Below are 20,007 nucleotides of genomic sequence, written 5' to 3' on the forward strand. Positions count from 1 at the left end.
TTTGATTTTTCTGTTTTGACACACACATACTTGTTCCAAAGGTTTCATTCCCCTTTAAATTTCATTATTTCTGGGCAAGGCCACTCTTCAAAAGGGCTTTTTTGAATATACATGAAATGCAGCACAGCAAATTGGAAAACTTAAAAGGGCACATAAATATCCACAACGAGTGAAAGGGGGCATTAGAATAAACATCCAAGACCATGGCCTTAAGGCCCTTTCATTGTTAGTGTACAGTTTGAATTGTATTATGAATAAAGAACTATGAACTGTTTTGCAGTTCTGGGGATCATTTCATGAAATTTGTCTGCAATAACAAATAGTCATTCATTATCATTATTTACCTTCTTACGAATGAAAACCCCTAAAGGCATGGTCACACTGCCCGAGCATTGTTGGAGCGGTCGTGGAACGGTAAGGAGAGGGGGTTGAATTTCGCTCACAAAATTGGGGAAAAAATCGAAAACAAAACTAAAAAACAATCAAAGTCGAAAATGGTGAACGGTAGCGAGCGGTGATGATTTTTTTCTCTCCGCTCCAACAACACTCGGGCAGTGTGACCAGGCCTTTATGGTTTATTATTTACTACACTTATAACAGTATGCCAAGTAAAGAATGACAGCTTACTTGTTTCTCTTCTTTGCTCATAGCTTTCCTTTCTTCTGATTTCCTCTGATAATAGGCATGTATTTGTTTGAAGTTGCACTTTTTCAGATCCTTGATAATAGCCACCTCTTCCGCATTCATCACCTGAGGGTACAATGAAAGAAATGAAATGATGAAACTTGTTATCATAACCAACAGCAAAGAGCAGCAACAGACCATGGTTTTCATAAACAAGTTTTTACAAACCCTTATTCGGATTCATATCAAATGAACATCAGATAATACTTAACAAAAGCTTTCCCTATTCATTTTGTTTTTTAAATTTCGTATATATTTCTTTGTTTTACAACTTTTTTTATGTCTTACTGTTTTTTCACAGAAAATTGTCAGTGAAACTTTTCTGATCATATGCATACCATTAATTGATTTTCATCAGTACAGATTTACCAAAATGCTAATATACCTTTTTCCAGTCCTTAAAGAAGTTTTTATTGAAGACATCTTTGGTGGTGTAATCATGTTCAATCATACGGGCATAGAATCCAGCCACTTCCTCTGCCTCTTCACTAAGCTTCATCTCCTTTCCTATGATAAGAAACAAAAAGATCCTTTTGTAAAATATCAGTAGAATGAACAAGTTAAGTCATCAGTAAATTTACAAACCGCTTTTTGAAAAACCACCAAGGATCATATCATAAAACTTCATGAAAATTTATGCATAACTTCGCGAAATGACTGGAACATGAATTGCATGATTGTGACCTGAAATATTTTCCCAACATTGGAACAAATGATATTTCTTCTGAAAATATCAATGAAAGGTTGTCAATTCTAGTGGAATCCAAAATTGGGTATACTATGATTATCTTTTCATCAAAAAATGTGAAGTTGTAATCACTATGCATATAGTGAGATAACAGTTGTCAATGTGGCAAAAGATTTCAATACCTTCTATATTCACTTCAAAACACAAAATGACTCAACTTTTGATCGTTCAAATAAGAATCTATTTTCTGTTTTTAAAGGATATGAAACAATAGGCTATATTATATTTCATTTCCACCCTAAAAATATTACCATTTTCCCATTAAATCACAAGGTGAAATTTGGATGAATATCAAATTGATTGATCTACAGCAGTAATGATATTGTTCTTTTATTCCTTCATTGGTGCACTGCTCACTTTTGGATAAATGCTGTTGGGGCCTGGTTTGGAAATACATGTAGTGACCTTTGTGACCCATGTCCTCACCCCGATTTGAATTTTCATTACATTCTTTATCAAGAACAGTGCTTCTTTATATTCTCCTCCTCCTCTTCTCATCATCCACCTAATCCTCCTTCTCCTATCATCCACCTCATCCTCCTCCTATCATCATCATCATCATGATCATCATATTAAGTATCTATTTACCATCATAGAAGAATTTGACAGAGCTAGGCAGAGGTTCATAGGGTGGAGCAAACAGAGGTCCTTTGTGCTCCAGGAACATCCATTTGACTCCTTCTGGATGTGGGGTCTCCTTCCACCTGTAAGGATAGAACATGGCTGGGTCACTTAAATGAATGAATGTTTTTGTTCTTATATCCAGTAGGGCATCAGCTTTCAGGAGGGATGGATTTTTATTTACTGGCCCCAGAATTTGTAAAAATTGGAAAAACTTGTAAAAGAGACATCTTTTGGGGGAAAATAAACGAATAAATAAGTGTTCCAGCAAGAAATCTTTGACCAAGCCTCATTAACCTCGGCAAGTGTCAGGTTAGGGAAAGTGTGATAATAACATTACCACGAGGGATTTTCCATTCTACACTACTTCTACTAATCAATAGTCATAAATCTTTACCATGATTGCAACATGTTGATTCCAATATTGCAAACAGGCTTATGTCACTGGGTCATGAGCTTTGACCTTTTATCCTTTGGACCGAAAAATTGAAAAGTGAAACTGTCAAAATAGCCCAAAGCCATGGAAACAACCGATGGAGATAAGACAGGTTGGGCTTACTTGAATCCTTACCTTTCATACAAGAGTTTTGCATCTGAAGATTAGGAGGGATTAGACTGATTTGTAGCATAAAATATAGTAACATGGTGACTTTACCATCAAATAAGGTAACGTCCATGGGATCCTTGATATTTACAAGCTATTGCGAATTGTTAGAATGGTAGTTACTAAAAGATGGCAATTTTACTATAGCATTATCTTTATTAAGTGCCCCTCAATACACCAATTCCAAACCATAATGTTCAACCTGTAAAATCATGCAGATCATTTCACTTACCATTCCCAAACCTCTTGTTGCTCTTCCTCTTTCTTTTTCCTTCCTCCTTTCTTCTCCTTCACTTCTTCTTTAGCTCCTTTTCCCTTCTTATCTTTCTTATCCTTTTTGGCTGGCTTGGTGTCTTTCGTTTTTGTCTTAGATTTGGATTTTTCTTGTTTCTTTTGCTTGGCCTGTCAGAAATTAATTTGTTTTTTAAATGAATATATAGAACAAGTACTATATCAATAGTCTTGAAGGATAAGGATGAATTTTTTTCTTCCAGGAGAAATTCAATACCATGTAGGTAACTATCAATGATTCAGCTCTTGGGCATCTCAAGCTTATCTTTTAAATGATATTAGTATAACAAGTGGAATGCCTCTGGCCGTCTCACCTGCATCGCGCGGTTCAATATAGCAGCAGTGCTGACTATGAAAACTACTCTAACTCGCACAAGATGTTCAGTGATACATGGTTACTCTTATGTCCACTTTTTATGAACTAGACCAATAAACTTACAGAGATATGATGGTTATTCAACAAAAAACCCCAACATGGCCAAAGTTCATTGACCTTACATGACCTTTGACCTTGATCATGTGACCTGAAACTCGCACAGGACGTTCAGTGATACTTGATTACTCTTATGTCCAAGTTTCATGAATCAGATCCATAAACTTTCAAAGTTATGATGGTAATTCAACAGATACAACCAATTCGGCCAAAGTTCATTGACCTTTGACCTTGGTCATGTGACCTGAAATGCGCACAGGATGTTCAGTGATACTTGATTACTATAATGTCCAAGTTTAACGAACTAGACCAATAAACTTTCAAAGTTATGATGGTAATTCAACAGATACCCCTAATTCGGCCAAAGTTCATTGACCCTAAATGACCTTTGACCTTAATCATGAGACCTGAAACTTGCACAAAATGTTCAGTGATGCTTGATTACTATTATGTCCAAGTTTAACGAACTAGACCAATAAACTTTCAAAGTTATGATGGTAATTCAACAGATACCCCCAATTCGGCCAAAGTTCATTGACCCTAAATGACCTTTGACCTTGGTCATGTGACATAAAACTCATGCAGGATGTTCAGTGATACTTGATTAACCTTATGTCCAAGTTTCATGAACTAGGTCCATATACTTTCTAAGTTATGATGACATTTCAAAAACTTAACCTCAGGTTAAGATTTTGATGTTGATTCCCCCAACATGGTCTAAGTTCATTGACCCTAAATGACCTTTGACCTTGGTCATGTGACATGAAACTCTCATAGGATGTTCAGTAATACTTGATTAACCTTATGGCCAAGTTTCATGAACTAGGTCCATATACTTTCTAAGTTATGATGTCATTTCAAAAACTTAACCTCAGGTTAAGATTTGATGTTGACGCCGTCGCCGTCGGAAAAGCGGCGCCTATAGTCTCACTCTGCTATGCAGGTGAGACAAAAATTGTGTATGAATTTTCAATAATTTCACAATTATTTATTCCACATTGTTACATATACTCTGTATGCAGCGTCTAGTACTATCTCACCTCTGAAAAAAAATTGCTTGTGTAATTATTCTGAAAATATCAACAACAAAAAAATGTGCCACATTGAAAGAGACAATTTTCTTTCTATATTGGGTCCTTTTCACAAAGACAAACAACTTTATTGTCTTGATTGTGATTGGTTGCAGAGCTGTGCTACCATGGGACTTGCAATAGTGGCAACATTACCATAGCTTTGACTCTTTATGAATCAGGCCCAAGGATAGTTCAAAAGAGAGTAAGACATTCAAGAAAAACTTTTATGAAATTCCTACATACCAAAGGTTTGTAATCATCCTCATCATCTTCCCCTGCACTATACTCCTCCTCACTCTCTTCATACTTCCTTTTCTTGCTGGAACTTTTCTTGACAGGCTCTTCATGCTTTACCTTCTTTGCAGACCCTTTCCTGCAGATTAACATAAAAATCATTTTGACAAATTATGCTGCTGCCGCCGTCGGAAAAGTGGCACCAACATTCTCGCTCTGCTATGCATGTGAGACAAAAACGCTTAATTCATGAATAATTATACTTTTATACTATACGTAGAAATATCTTGAGGTCAAGTCCACAACAGAAAAAAAAATGATTTTAATCGTACGAATAAAATCAAACAAGCAAAACCCAGAAATTTTCATCAAAAGCAGATGTAAAATAAAAAAGTTCTGACATTTTAAATTTTCATTTTTTTTCATAGAATAATTATATGAACAACTCAGTGATATATACGGATGACAGAGTTGATGACATTATTTTTTTTATTATTTGAATTATACAATATTTCATTTTTTACATATTTGACAATGTGGACATTCCACATGTTCAGGAAGGAATTACATTTTGTTCCATATGACACTCCGTAGAAAATAATACTTCAAAAAAAAAAAAAAAAACAACTCTCAATTGCATTTGCAATTATGCATATAATTGATTTGTGAAAAATAAGCGAACTTTAAAATATCATGACTTTCTTTTATTTTACATCAAATTTTGATGAATGGCTATTCATATTAAAAGTGATCAAATAGAATAGAGGAACACAGTACTAAAAGATTTTTCAGTGATCACATACAAGAATTACTTTCCTCTAGATTATTAAGAAAACAAAATACTGAATAAGAAATATGAAACAAGTGATATACACCTGCCAGTCTTGCCTGCATTGAACATAGCAGAAGTGCCTACTTTGACAACAACTTAGATGAATAATATTCACAAAATATCATTCATATGATAATAAAATACTAAGTTTATTAACCCTAAATGACCTTTTACTTTGATCATGTGATCTGAAATTAGTTGCAAAATGATCAGTGTGATACAATGCCCTACATGTATGTCAAGTTTCATGCAATAGTTATGATAACACTTCACCAAAATCCTCAGTTAAGATTTCAATGTTGATACCAAAACCTGGTCAAAGTGCATTGACCCTACATGTAAACGACCTTTGTACTCAATCATGTGACCCGAAAAACTGCACAAAGTGATCAGTGATACTTGAACGTTATGTTCCAAGTATCATGGACTAAGTCCACATACTTTCAAACTTATGACATTTAAAAAAACTTAGCCTAATATTGACGAAATTGTTGCCGTCAGAAAAGATGCACCTCTAGTCTTGTTATACATACAGGCAAAAATCCCACCAATCAAACTGATTTGAACAACAATCTATCTACAATCTAGAAGGTAATCAAGGACCAGCTTACCTTTCTGACAGGGGGACATCATCGTCCTCCTCATCTTCATCCTCATCATCTTCAGCATAATGTGGCCTCTTACTTGATCTCCTAGACTCTGAGCGTTCTGATTTGATGCTATCATCAAATCGCTGGTTCTATAAAAAGGAAAAGGCAAAGGCTAAATGTATTTGTAATCGAGAGTGAAATGTCCTAGCAACTAACATCTTGGTTCAGTTAATCAGTTTAACTACACTTATATACATTTTGTAAAGTTTCATTAACATAACTCAAATATATTTCAAATAAGCAAATAGAGAAAATAAGTCCTCAAAATTTCCAGCTTTTAACAAAAATTTCTTGCCTACAATTAAAGAAAACCCCAGAATATATAGACTAAACTTGTTGACATTAGACTAGCCAATAAGACAGCCATTAAATTTGCACAGGTGATACAAAAATGATATATTTTTAACATCAAAGGAACATTCCACAACAATATCATCAGTAGAGAAGTACATTGGCCTACATTACATGTATCTCTTGTTAGAGTCAACTTGAACTTTGATCTGGGCTGTACATGTAGGAATGCTACTGCTACTTTGCATCATTTCAAGTTCACATGAACTCCATCGATTGTTGAATGTCATCATAAGTTCATATTAAAAATTATATCATTCTATGCTGAAACATATTTGCAGATTGGTATGAATCAATTATGAACGAATGAAAAGTATATCAAAGTAAATAAATGAAATGGAAAAGTCCATCCTAAGATCAAATTTATTCAAAATGCTGAGAAATTAAGAAATTGAAAAATGATACATGTATGTCCACATTGGTCAACCTGTCATAAGCCCAATCATTCCTTGTACATGTGTATTGTAAGATTGTTCATGAGTTTTTAAAAAGGGCCATTTTTAAAGTAAAAGCAGCAGCTGAGTAATCTGTTTCATATTACCTCATAAAACATTTTTTAATTGAGACAGATAGCAAAGTCAAATCCAAAGATATTCCAAACTTACCAAAGGTACATCTTCATCTTCATCCCCATCTTCTTCACTCAAAGATTCTTTTTTCACAGACTTCACAGGGCTAATGAAATGAAGATTTAAGAGATATTTTGCAGTTCATTCACAAATGGCAAAACTGTTACAATTTCATTAAGTATTCAATTCGCTTGAATGCATATCATGCTTAAAATTATCGATAGTATCCAATGCTCACAAGTAATTTTAACTTCTTGAAATATAATGCCTTAAACCTAGAGAAATCCATAGGCATTAGGGCTACAAAACCTGCTTAAATCCAAACCTCTTCATCCGTTATACCGGACAAAAGTCTAAAAGTCCCATGTCAACATAGCATTTATTCAAGAATTTGATTCTTTATAAAACTAATTCATGATTCAAAATGAAAAATAAACTAGTCAATTCTACCTTGTTTCCTTCTTGATGTATTTCTCAGGACTCTTAATTTCTTCTTTAATTCTAGGTGGACTGGCAACTTCTTCTTTTATCTCAGGCTTCTCCCTCTTGATCTCGACCTTCGGCTTGGGTGAAGAAGAATGTTTGGAATTGTGCTTTGAAGAAGAAAGATCTTTATGCTTTGAGTTGATGTCTTTGGATGAGGCCAATTTCTCTTTTGGGCGCATACTGGAGCTACTCGGCTTGGGTGCCTCTTTAGGCCTTCCGTCTTCTTTTGACTTGCTAATGCTATCATTGTGCGATGGCTTCTGCGGTGGTTTATCTGGTCTGGATGAATTTGATGTCGGTTTGGGTGGTGGGGATCCAGAATTCGGCCGGCTGGAATGTGAACTATTATTCTGCTTTGGGGCTGAGGATGAGGTCGGAGGCTTCATCTTAAACTTGCGGCCATCAGGCATAACCTTGATCTTGCTCCCGTCTGGCATTGTTTTAATCTTGGTGCCATCACTGAGCAATATGACCTTGACAGCCCCTTCTTTTGACTTGGAACTGGGCTTGGCATTAGGGTCTTTATGCTTCGAACTGGAAGTGTTATGACTATTTGATAATGGTTTCTTGGCCGGGCTGCTGCTAGAATGGTTGTCTAATTGGGAAAAAAAGACAAAATATAAATTCAATGTTGAATGGGTCAGTGAAAGCAGTTTCTGATTTGAATGATTCAGTCTGCTTCTTAACTACACATTGTCAAAGTCAGCTTCAGAATCTAATTGTTTTTTTGTTGTTGCTTTGTTACACAATAAAAATGGCTATGTGTCTTGAACTTGCCCCACAAAAAGGTGGTGTTGTTATGCTTTTTCAATTTTCATTCATTTTAACATACATTGTACAGTGTACGATATCTCAGTTGAACAAAAAGATATTGTCATGAAATTGGTATTTTGAATTCAATAGATAAAATTGTCTTATTTCATAAGTTATATGTTAATATACTTTTTTTTACTTACCAGACTTTATTTTGTCCACTTTCTGTAACAAGAAAATAAAAACAAAGGAAAAAAAACAAAAATATCAAATATGTATGGAATTAGAAAAAATATATACAAAAATTAAATGAATGCAGGCCCGAAAAAATTCAGGTTAAGGTTTTCTGAAAATTAATCGTGAGTCATGTTGATTGCTGACTAACAAAAGGTTATAATATAAGATTATAATTAAAATTTATGAATTCTTATTCTATCAAACAGTTTTAACAAAGATAAAAAAAAAATAAACCCCAAATCATAAACACTTGATAGGGTAACCATAATTTGTGCACATTTTAAAAATTACCATGAAGTTGATTTTCCATCAAAAATTTCTCAGTCCACACAAAATTAATCAAAATCATAAATACCAACAGAACAGAAGAAAAGATCCCAAAGTCAAATTTGCAAAACTTTAGAAAAGAAATCAAGCGAATCAAGTGGACAAAGGTAAGATTTTGTACCAGATAGAAGTTAAAATGCCACAAATTTGGTTGGTATCACATTTAACCTCCTTATTTGGAGACCTCTGCTGGCAAACTGGCAATTTCTTGATGCTTGTCAAGTAGTTCAGATTTTTCTCAAAGCGGACACAAAAGGTAACAATATTTTCTGATGTTTTGCCAATATCATCACAAATTACAATGTAATACCTTACACTGTACCTTCAAGGAAATTACCATACTGAATAATTTCAGGGACGGTTGGCTGATTTAAATCAAATTGATTTTAATCATGATTTACATGTAAAATTGTAAATCTCTACTTTTATTTCATTTTTTTTCAAATCATGATTTCCATTGTAATGTGTAAATATTATTGACAATTTTTTTATTTGTGGCAGTTTTTTTATTTTTTTTTACTCAATACTCAAAATAGCCAGATTTTATAAACTTTATATATCATTAAAATATGAATAATCTTTCATATCTACATGTACTTTTTGAAATCAAGTCAATAAAATAAAGTTAATCTTACAATGTAGCCTATAAGTAGTTAACACTTAGCCCCCTACTCTACTTTTAAAAGTGGACTTACATAAATTTTCCTGTGCAATTCTTTGATAGAATTTTTTAATTCTTTATATCAGTGTTTTTGAGAAGTGTTTTTGAGAGAGCATTTTTTAAAGAAAATATAAGCATAAGTAAATGATTGTGGGCTATTCCACGGTTACTCACGTTACATTTGGAGACACCATGACTCATACTTGGAGCTGTAACTCCATTATTATTGATAGGAACTAAACATCTCCGTATCACAACAAAGTACACAGTCTGACTATCCTTTGTATAAAAACAAAACTTGGGAAATTCTATTATGCTTCTGGCAAATCTTTGGAATGTGTCGGTTACTCACGTTACATGATTTGTCCCAACCTGTGGAATTGCCCTTGTTGGCAGTTCTTCTATTTTGATCATTCACATGAACTACTTTTTGCCATGTAAAATGAAAGATGAATATTTTCAATTTGCAAACTGATAACAAAAATAGAAATTACGTAAGTACTGTAGCAATCAGTATTAATTATAACATAATCTTTTTCGGATAGAAAAAAATAAAGCTGGGCTGTGGTTTTTATTCTTTGACTGAAAAGTAATCAAACACAATGTATCATACATTTTTGAAATAAACTATTGTTTAATTTGAAAAAATTCATAACTGTACTCCCTAAATTATGTCTCTTGTATTAAAAGCAGTGCATGACACTGGCACTGGCCGACAGTCCCAGACTGGTTAAAATTGCTGCTGAGCTAGTATAGTAACTTTTCAAAAAAAGCCAGATTTAATACAAAATATTTTCTTCTCTGTTGTAAATTAAAACAAGTTGAATGCCTCTGGCGGTCTCACCTGCATCACGCGATTCATGAATTATGTTGTGTGTACTGTTTTTTTTTGGGGGGGGGGGGGGCTAACAATAAGCAATAAAAAACAGCAAAATAAACTCAAGTCTTTCTATTTTTCTTTATTTTAGGGGACCAGTAAATATTAGGTTCGTTCCAGTAAAAAATTAAAAATTGAAAAAATTTGTAAGTACTGGTCCGACATGATCAGGTCGGACCAGTAGAAAAAAGGGTTAGTGTGGAGTCCTGGTACATGTATATTGCTCTCCAACACAAACAATTTGTTGCTCTATGGTACTCCAGAAAACAATATGTAAAAAAACGAATAAATCTAAAGAATAAACCCTGAAATTATACTATTATAGGCCTGAATTCCAACAGAGAATTTAGCCAAAAGGGGTTTGAACTAAGGCCTTTGACCTTTTGACCTCAAAATCAATAGGCTTCCTGGGATCCATGCTAGAAATCATACGCACCAAATTATTATGTATGAGCCTAGGTTTATTGTGAAAGAAAACATTCAAATATACTTGCAACTTTTTTCCCAGTAAGTCAAAGCTTTAAACAGTCAGAGCCCCAACCATGGCTTAAATAACAAAACAAAAAGAAATGCAGTTTTCTTTACACATGATTTTCAGTCCTTGGCTTGGAAATAAAGAATTTTTCTCTTTGGAGAATGTGAGCCTCTGAGTCATGGAAGTCTTCCAAAGAAATTGATGCTCATTTCATGTTAAAGAGTTTTGAATAGGAACACTAATTTTTCAGTATTAGCTGTACAAAGACGGTTCCTCACTTGGACCAAACCAGTCAGTAGGAGCTAAATAATCTACACGAGATGATGCAGAAAACAGCATCTTCATGACTTACATATTCTATTCTATTTTGACTGGATTTAATTTGAAGAATAATTTTAGTAGTGAAATGTATGATTTTAAAAATGTCAGTGTATTTTTATATCTTCGGTGTTTGCACTTTTTGTTAAAAAAATGTTTTAAAAAATCTGCATTAGATCATATAAATCTGATTTTTTTTTAATAAAAAAAATTGCCAACCCTGATTTTTTCTGTTGTTGATTGAAATTGACAAGACAGATCTAGAATAGATCTACATGTATTTGAGAAACTTACAATCAAACTCAGTTTGTTCACTCATTTGATGAACAAGGTTATGATATCAAACAGTACAAACACTCAATATAATTCATGAGCCATTTTTTGAGACGCCAGTCATTTTATAATTTACAACTCATTCAATGAACATCAACAATTCTAATCTTAGTTCATTACCAGTCCAAATTCTAACTTTAATAGTCTAAAAAAAGACTAAATTTGGACTGTTTAACTCTTACAAAGGAAATAAAATCTTTAAATTCTTTAAATTTCCTAATTTTTATTTGAGGACTTTCTTTTTAAAAAAGCCAAGTTTCTTACTCTTACTGTCAATAGTGAACATGGTATGAGTTCACAATTCATATTTGAACTTCGAAGACCACAATCAGCAGCACTCAAAAATATTATTCACATTAGAATTTATCAAATTAAAATCTTCAAGTAAGACATGAATGTCACTTTAAATTTACGTCACACACCAATCCACTGTACTCAGTGAAGTACAGAAAGCATGTGAAAAGCGGAACATCTCAAATGACGTATAGGCCAAACACCGGGCATGCAGATTAAAGCGGTCACGTTGATCTAGCCGCCTACTTCGTGCACACACTACACCATACACACGCATGCCATTCATGTACAAAGCATATGGAGCAAGCCAAAAAATTTCTAAGTACGGTACGGAGAGCATATCGCCCTAGCCCTGTGTGCAATGGTATAGGGCGACCGCAAAAATAACTAAGTCCGAAGCACAACTGTGTGCATTTCAATGGCGAAGCGTTTCTTTCGACCTCGAACAAAAACTAACACATGTGTGATGTAGAGGCGGCAGCCGAATTAACACACTGATTCCACATGAAAACCATCTCAATCCACATAAACTAACATTCCAATTCACGCTATGACAGTAACACCACAAAATTGAGTAAATTGTGAGAACTTACCGAACTCATTTTGGTGATTCTTTGTCTAACCAATTTCCACGTTATGGCGGATGAGGATCGCAGAAAAATGGCAAAGTATCGAACTTTTTACAGAGCGCATGCGCGTGGTCTCAAAAACGCCCGGATGATCCGGCCAAGTCTGGAAACGACTCGTTTCAACTTGCTTTGTTCATGTTTTCTTTTCAAAATAGGCAAGCGTACAGTTGAGATTAAGCGGAAGGGGGATAGGGTTTTGAAAAAAAATCACGACCATGCAAGAAAAAAAAAGAGAGTATATATGGTGAAATATTTTCTGACTTAGGACCTATGTCAAAGTCAATCATAAAAGCCGATTTTTGTAATAAAAATATCGAAATTTGCGATAGTTCACTTGCAAATTTTCATTTTGCCCGGCGATACGCCATATCTGATGACCCCCTCAATCCTTTCAATTACAGCTGTCAGCCCCGCTACCCCCCCGAGGGAAAATAACGTAATCAGTATAGGCCTACAATCATCGTTATTATCCCTCACACACATTTATTTAGATAGAAACAAAAATTATTTTGTAAATGCGGTCAAACTCGGTTTAATTTGTTAAATTTTGCATTATAAATACCTGAGAGCTTAAATTATTTAAGGAATGGAATTGTAGCCCAAAACCCGATATGCAGTTTCATGTACATTTTACCTACCATTTTGTTCAAATACACTTTGGATCCAAACATTGTTTTCTTTTTTAGCACCTATATCTTTGTCGTAATTCGTTACAATTTATATATCATTTTTTATATTTTATAATTCAATTTGCTTCATAAAAAGTACATGAAACACATGTGTTATGTATTCTCATACTTTAATGTAAATTATACCAATTTTTTTATTCTTATTACATATCAGTGTTCAACTTATGAATATGTTTTATTATCCTGAGTTTTACCGATTTTGATATACAGTGTGTCCCCCCAAAAAACTATAAACTTTTGAATTGGCTGCCAAATGAAAAAATGTAGCACTTTTGGGGGAAAGACTTATAGATATGGAAAGCCAATAAAGTCAACTTTCAAATGACACCAAAAGGTTGGAAAATTATTCATGCTTGAGTGAGCACTGCCCACTGAAACAAATGGTATGCAAATTAGGGTGGGCTGGAATTAGCCTTCTAATTTCTTTCAGATTTTTTGTGTGGTTCTTGCAAAGTTGAAGGTTGTTTGGTGAATTAAAGATCAGATGTGATCAGTTTGTTATTTGTGAAAATTTCATACGCCTATTGAAATTTAATGATCATGAATTGCAATTTTTAGTGCAGCTTATCATGTGGATCATGTGGATCTCAACAATGTGTTCATGGCAGTCAGGAGAAGAGGGGGTAATTTGTAGCCTTTTCAAAACTTAACTGCCAAGTGACCGGTGGCTGATGGTCAGGAATGATTACCAAAAAATTTAATGATTATGATTAATGAAATAATTTATTGGAAAAAATGAATGTTTGATTGATCACATTGCACACTGAATGAGTTGATTTACTGATAAATTGTTGATTAAATGATTGATAGGAAAAAGTTGATGCCCTAATTCACAATTAATCATTAAACCAACATTCTGCTCTGGACTTCACGCGTACATAAAAATAGCCATCAGTCTCTCAACCAGAGGGGAGCCCGGGAAAGAGGGAGGGGCGTGGGCTGAGTCTGTTGACCCTTATTTCATCAACCTACTTCTCCCACTTAGCCCTATCTCACCCCCTATTCTGCCGACTGGCCGACACCCATGAACACATTGCTGAGATCCCCATGATAAAGTTTAAATGCTGCCCCAAAAGAGATCCAAATGATAAAGTTGAAATGCTGCCCCACTTTTGTGTTCACTCATGCATTAAAGTTCAATTGAATAACTTGTAAAATTTGGTTAAGCTATAAAAACTGATCACGGTTGATCATTAATTACAACGCCCTTAACTTTGCAAGTTCGAAAGGATTTGCCTCTCAACAACTGAAATAAATTGGAAGGCAATTCCAGCCCACCCTAATTTTCATACCCTTTGTTTCAGTGGGCAGTGCTCGCTCAAGCATGAATAGTTTTCCAACTTTTTGGTGTCATTTGAAAGTTGACTTCATTGGCTTTCCATACTATGTGAGTCTTCTTCCCAAAAGTGCTAGATTTTTTATTTGGCGGCCATTTCAAAAGTGTATAGTTTTTTTGGGACGCGCTGTAACCAAAAGTAATTCATGTACATTTCGTCCATGAATCGTGTACTTTTTTGGTTGTTAAATACTTAAATTTAATCACATTTACTTTATTTCTTTGTATAACAAATTATTGTAAATGTTCTTGTATTGCATTGTATCACTTTAAACACAATCTTTTAGATATTACTTTGATTTTTATCTCATCTATAATATATTATTGATTTACATGTATTTATGTTTTTAATGCCAGGACCATGATGTAAAATAGTGATCTTGTCATCCTGAATAAATATATTTGGATAAATAAATAAATAAAACTTCCTCGATCCGCTCCAGCTCTCATACAATCTTAGAAATAATTTGGCCATGCAAGCCTCCCTCTACAGCTTTAGGCCTATGGCAAAGATTATATCCGCTGTATCATGATAGTATGGTTATAATTTTGTATTGCATGTGATTTTATCCCGGGGATCGACTCATGACTTTTTAATATGCTTATAACTTTGACCATAACCCCAACACCCCACTGGCGTGAATGAAACCTGGGAACGAGCATCAAAATGAGGGTGGGGTTTCATATATCTTGGCATGTGGAAGCGGGGATATTTTATTGTACAAAAATATAGGTCTAGCTATTCGATACCGTCAATCCAAGGTCAAACATTTCACACATATCTTAACAGTTACAGTTCATTGGCAGATCATACACTGTGAAAAATGAAGTGCTATTTTTTAGCACTTAAAGTGCTTATAGTGACTGCACTACTGACGAGTGCCGATTTTTAGTTCAAATTTAAACTAGAGAATCAGTACTCGTGCAGTCACTAAACACACACTTTAGTGCTAAATTAGCACATCATTTTTACAAAGGCAGAGTAATTCGCACGGTTTATCTTGATTTATTTGAATCTGAATTTATAAAAGTCCTAAAATCCCGGGGGCCACGTACCTAGTGGATACCATGCGCGACCAAAAAGCACTTAAAAAGGATGTCTTTTTTAAGACCTACGCAGGCCTACGTACGTAACGTGATAAGGGTGTCAAAAACACAAAAATAATGAAAAAAGGGTATCTATTTCGCTAAGAAAGCTACGTGTTTGCGGGGATGATAAAACAAAATTAAAATGTTTTATAAAGGACGTCCTTTTTGCCCCAACACTATCTTGTTTAGAGTCCGCATTGCGCGAGGTGAAAGGTGGTGCCGTACTCAAACCAAATGATGTGTAAAGGTAAAACCGACATAACAATAAAATATCTCTGTACTTGTTTAGGGGTTAATTCATTTCAGGGAATACTTGCCAAGAGTATCGTTTTGTTTCCAATACATGTTGTGTGTAGGGTTTCAGGGGCGGATCCAGCCTTCGCCAATAGGGGGGCCCGGAATTTTTTTTTCAGCCATATTTTCCCCGATCGGCCACTCGAATATATCTGCCGGGATTTTGGGTTTCTATAAAGGGGTAGTCCTATTAGTCACTTCTTTGCTTTTTTCTTATGAATAAACATAAATATATAATACCATAATCATTATTTATATAATGCGAGCGCGAATCCCGAGCTATTTTTTTTTTAATCTTATGTACTTTTTTCTTAAAGTTTTGAACATTCTGGGCAATCCTGAAAAACGATAAGTATGCAAGTGAATAATTATTACGAACGTGAAGCGCGAGCAGAAATGAACTGATGGAAAAGGTACTGTTAAGGACTTGCTTGCAGTTAGCCATGAAGATGTTACATATTTTTAAAAATCAAATAATGCGAGCGCGAAGCGCGAGCTGAAATTTTTTGACATGTTTACCTAAGGAATGGAAATTCTAAGCACTTTTGTAACTTAACATAACAGGTATATAACTAAACGATTGGTGCGAGCGCGAAGCGTGAGCAAAAAATTTCGTGATTTAGACCTACTGAACGAGACATTCTATTCAAGTTTTGTAAATCATGAAAAGGATGAGGAAGTGGGGATCTTCCTTACATTAATAATGCGAGCGCAGAGCGCGAGCGGAAAATTTTTATATACGTTTTGAGCTGATCGAAAACGTATTTTTTATGGACTGCTTGAACTTAGCCATGAAGACGTTACATTTTATTTCAACATTCAAATATTGCGAGCGCGAAGCGTGAGCTGAAAATTTTGACATTTCTACCTGAATAATGGAAATTTTAAGCACTTTTTGTAATCAAAGGATAAGACAAAAACTGAACATTATTGATGCGAGCGCGAAGCGCGAGCGGAAAAATTCTGGACACTCTATTCATGTTTTGTAAATCATGAAAAGGTTAAGCTATTGGAAATTTTCACACATTAATAATGCGAGCACAAAGCGCGAGCGGACAATTTGTTTATATTGTTATCTGAAACTGGATAATTATTTGAATGGAGAACAAGCTGCGTATCTGAATAAACGTGTGTTTGAGATATTCGACCTTGAATTTGGGTACTCTAAATACCTTTTTTTACCACGACAATCAATAAAGCGAGCGCAAAGCGCGAGCTAAAAATATAAGATATTCAGATCTGAAAAGGGGTCACTTTAAGCTCTGTATTGCAAGCACTTTGTGGAAAAATTGTGAGGTGAAAAAGGATAACAGTTAAAACAGAGCTGATATTTTCAATTATTGTTACTTTGAGTTTCGACATGACCGGGATATTCTATAAGGACATTATGTCATCATAAGAAAATGATGACTATCTTCCTATTTCTCTTCCGAAGCATGAGAGCGCAAAATCTATTAATATTATGGCCTGAAAACTGGACATTCGAAGCACTTTTGCAATTATGCATAAGATTCATGAGTTTAAAATCTATCAATGCGAGCGCAAATCGCGAGCAGAAATTTATGATTGTCATCAAATGGTGGTTTTAAGTAGTTTGTTTTAGAATTAATATTGAGATATACATAACTCACTCATCAAAATGCAAGCGTGCAGCGCTAGCTGATACGTTTTGACAATCTGACCTAAATAGGGATATTTTGAGAACTTCATGGAATACAGGAAAGTAATAGGTAACTGACAAATAAAATTTTGTGAGCGCGCAGCGCAAGCAGAAATTGGTAATGTTCAGACCATAAAACAGAAATTTTTACACTTTTAAAAATCAATTTGTAAATAAAACAAAATAGTGAAAGTTCAATTTCCCTGCTGAAATATGTTTTGTATATTGACTTCAGAATTTGATATTTTAAGGTCCATATTGAGCAAGATATCACCTAAAAGGCAATGCGAGCGCAAAGCGCGAGCGAAAATTTTATATCCCGACATGAAAGATTAATAAAAAAATAATTTCCAAGTCTTCCCCTTATCTTATTTTATTCACTCATCTTCCTCCTCTTATGCTTGCCTTCCTTCTTTTCTCCTCTCTTTTCCCTTTTTCTTTTTTCCTTTCTTTTCCCATTTTTTCTTTTTTTGCTCCGCCAATAGGGGGGGCCCGGGCCCCTCGGCCCCCCCCCCTGGATCCGCCTATGGGGTTTCACACGCCACCGGGGGGGGGGGGGGGTGGCGGGGCACTTCCATTCACGAGTGGATACCATGCGCGACCATGGGGTCTCAAAAAGCATGCACCCTAAACACGTAATTTCCATAAAATGCACCCCTTAACAAGTATTGGCGTGTGAAACCCTACCCTTAACAATTATTGGAAACAAAACGATACTCTTGGCAAATATTCCGTGAAATGAACCCCTAAACAAGTACAGGAATGTTTTATTGTTACGGGTCCTTTAGTCGTCGGCTTTACCTTATTTGGTTTAGTTTGACCCCACCTTCTACACCTCGCGCAAATCGGACTAAACACGAAGTGTTGGGGCAAAAAAGACATCCTTTATAAAACATTTTAAGTTTGCTTTATCATCCCCGCAAATTCGACCCTAAACACGTAATTTTCCGAGCGAGATAGGCCTTTTTTCATTATTGGCGGATCCAGGATTTTCCAAAAGGGAAGGGGCACATTTTCCCCGAGGAAAAATTTGACGAGCAAAAAAAAGGGGGGTACATGTCTGTTTTAATGGCATTTTTAAATTACAAATTTTATTTATTTTTTCTTCTCAAAGAGGGGAGGGGGCACATACCCCCTGGATCCGCAAGTGTACCAACATATTGATATCCTGACCTAAAACTTGGACATTCTAAGCACTTTTGGTAATCATGAAGAGGGTGTGTATCTATCTAAACAATTACTGATGCAAGCGCGAGCTAAAAAAATGATGCTCCGACCCAAAGTTTGATATTCTAAGCACTTTTTTAAACCATGAACAGGATGTGTATCTATCTAAACAATTATTATTGAAGAACTTGTGGTTGTCATGAAAAGGATGGTTATCTATGAAGCGCGAGCAAAATTTTCATTTTTATAATGACCCAATTTTTTTTCCATTTTCCAATTATTCACCTTCCCTTATTTCATTCACATATCTTTTTATTCTTATCTTGCTGTAACTTTTCTCTTCTTCGTAGTGCGAAACCCGCGGGGGGGGGGGGGGAGTTGGGGTAGGGTCCAGGGAGCCCTCAGAATTTTGATATTTCTAGAAGGCATTTTGTAAAAAAAAAAAACCTATTCATATGAAATCAACATACTGAAATTGTCAAGTTGATCTCATTAGAATATTTTTGTTCAAAGATATAAGACCAAGCAACAACCAATAAGTGCTATTTTTGTGTGTGTGTTTTTTTAGATATAGAAAAAAATGGGGAAAAATATTCATCACTGAACCAGGGGAGGGTTTCATCAACATCTTTGTCCCACAAGTTGTCAGACCTGACATTTTTCCTTGATTTTGATTGGCTGAAAAGCAGTTACTATGGTAACTGTCGGATAAAATGGAACGCTCTCAAGTAGTGCAATATTTAACCATACTCTTAATAATTTAATCACATTTTGTTAATTCATTAGTATATATTAATAAATTTCATGTATTTTTCTATTTTCTGTGAACTTTGTGTCAGTCTCCGGAAGTTTAACAATGTATTCAATGCAAATGCAATAAAGCAAATTGAATTTGGGAAATGAGGGGTTCTAGTAGGGAAAATGAGAAAATGTGAGCAATCACAGAGAGTGATCTTGAAAAGTTGTGCGCATATTCAAATTGAAATCTATTTCTTTCAATATTTTTGCTTTGATATAATTTTTGTTTTTGACATGATAAACTGCTTGTTAAGGATAATCTGAGAATAAAAGATCATTGTTTAGGATCTATTTTTAAAGTATGAGCATGGTGTCAACTTTGTACAACAGTGTCCAGTGACGTACCTAGGATTTTCCACGGGGGGGGCATCCGCCCAAAAATTTGGCAAGCAAAAAAAAAAGGTCTTCAACCACAAATATAGGATTTCATACCAGAAAAAAAATTGACAGGCAGACTGCCCCACCCCATAGGTACGCTTGTGACAGTCTCCTTC

General features: G+C 34.9%; 1 protein-coding gene across 1 annotated transcript in view; it reads right to left on the reverse strand.

Annotated features, from left to right (window-relative positions):
- The window catches only part of LOC121407169 (DNA topoisomerase I, mitochondrial-like), a 30,414-nt gene extending 17,848 nt beyond the window's left edge, over window positions 1-12,566 (reverse strand). Inside the window, exons 1-10 of the mRNA XM_041598117.1 lie at window positions 12,445-12,566; window positions 8,533-8,554; window positions 7,541-8,171; window positions 7,127-7,196; window positions 6,132-6,259; window positions 4,698-4,827; window positions 2,890-3,059; window positions 2,021-2,136; window positions 1,070-1,191; window positions 628-750 (exon numbers count right to left, since the gene is read on the reverse strand). Coding sequence (XP_041454051.1) covers window positions 628-750; window positions 1,070-1,191; window positions 2,021-2,136; window positions 2,890-3,059; window positions 4,698-4,827; window positions 6,132-6,259; window positions 7,127-7,196; window positions 7,541-8,171; window positions 8,533-8,554; window positions 12,445-12,453 — 1,521 coding nt within the window. The 5' untranslated portion in view covers window positions 12,454-12,566. The remainder of the gene's footprint in view (window positions 1-627; window positions 751-1,069; window positions 1,192-2,020; window positions 2,137-2,889; window positions 3,060-4,697; window positions 4,828-6,131; window positions 6,260-7,126; window positions 7,197-7,540; window positions 8,172-8,532; window positions 8,555-12,444) is intronic.
- Window positions 12,567-20,007: the final 7,441 nt, after the last annotated feature.

This window comes from Lytechinus variegatus, chromosome 2 (assembly GCF_018143015.1).
Source record: "Lytechinus variegatus isolate NC3 chromosome 2, Lvar_3.0, whole genome shotgun sequence".
NCBI classification, from domain to species: Eukaryota; Metazoa; Echinodermata; class Echinoidea; order Temnopleuroida; family Toxopneustidae; genus Lytechinus; species Lytechinus variegatus.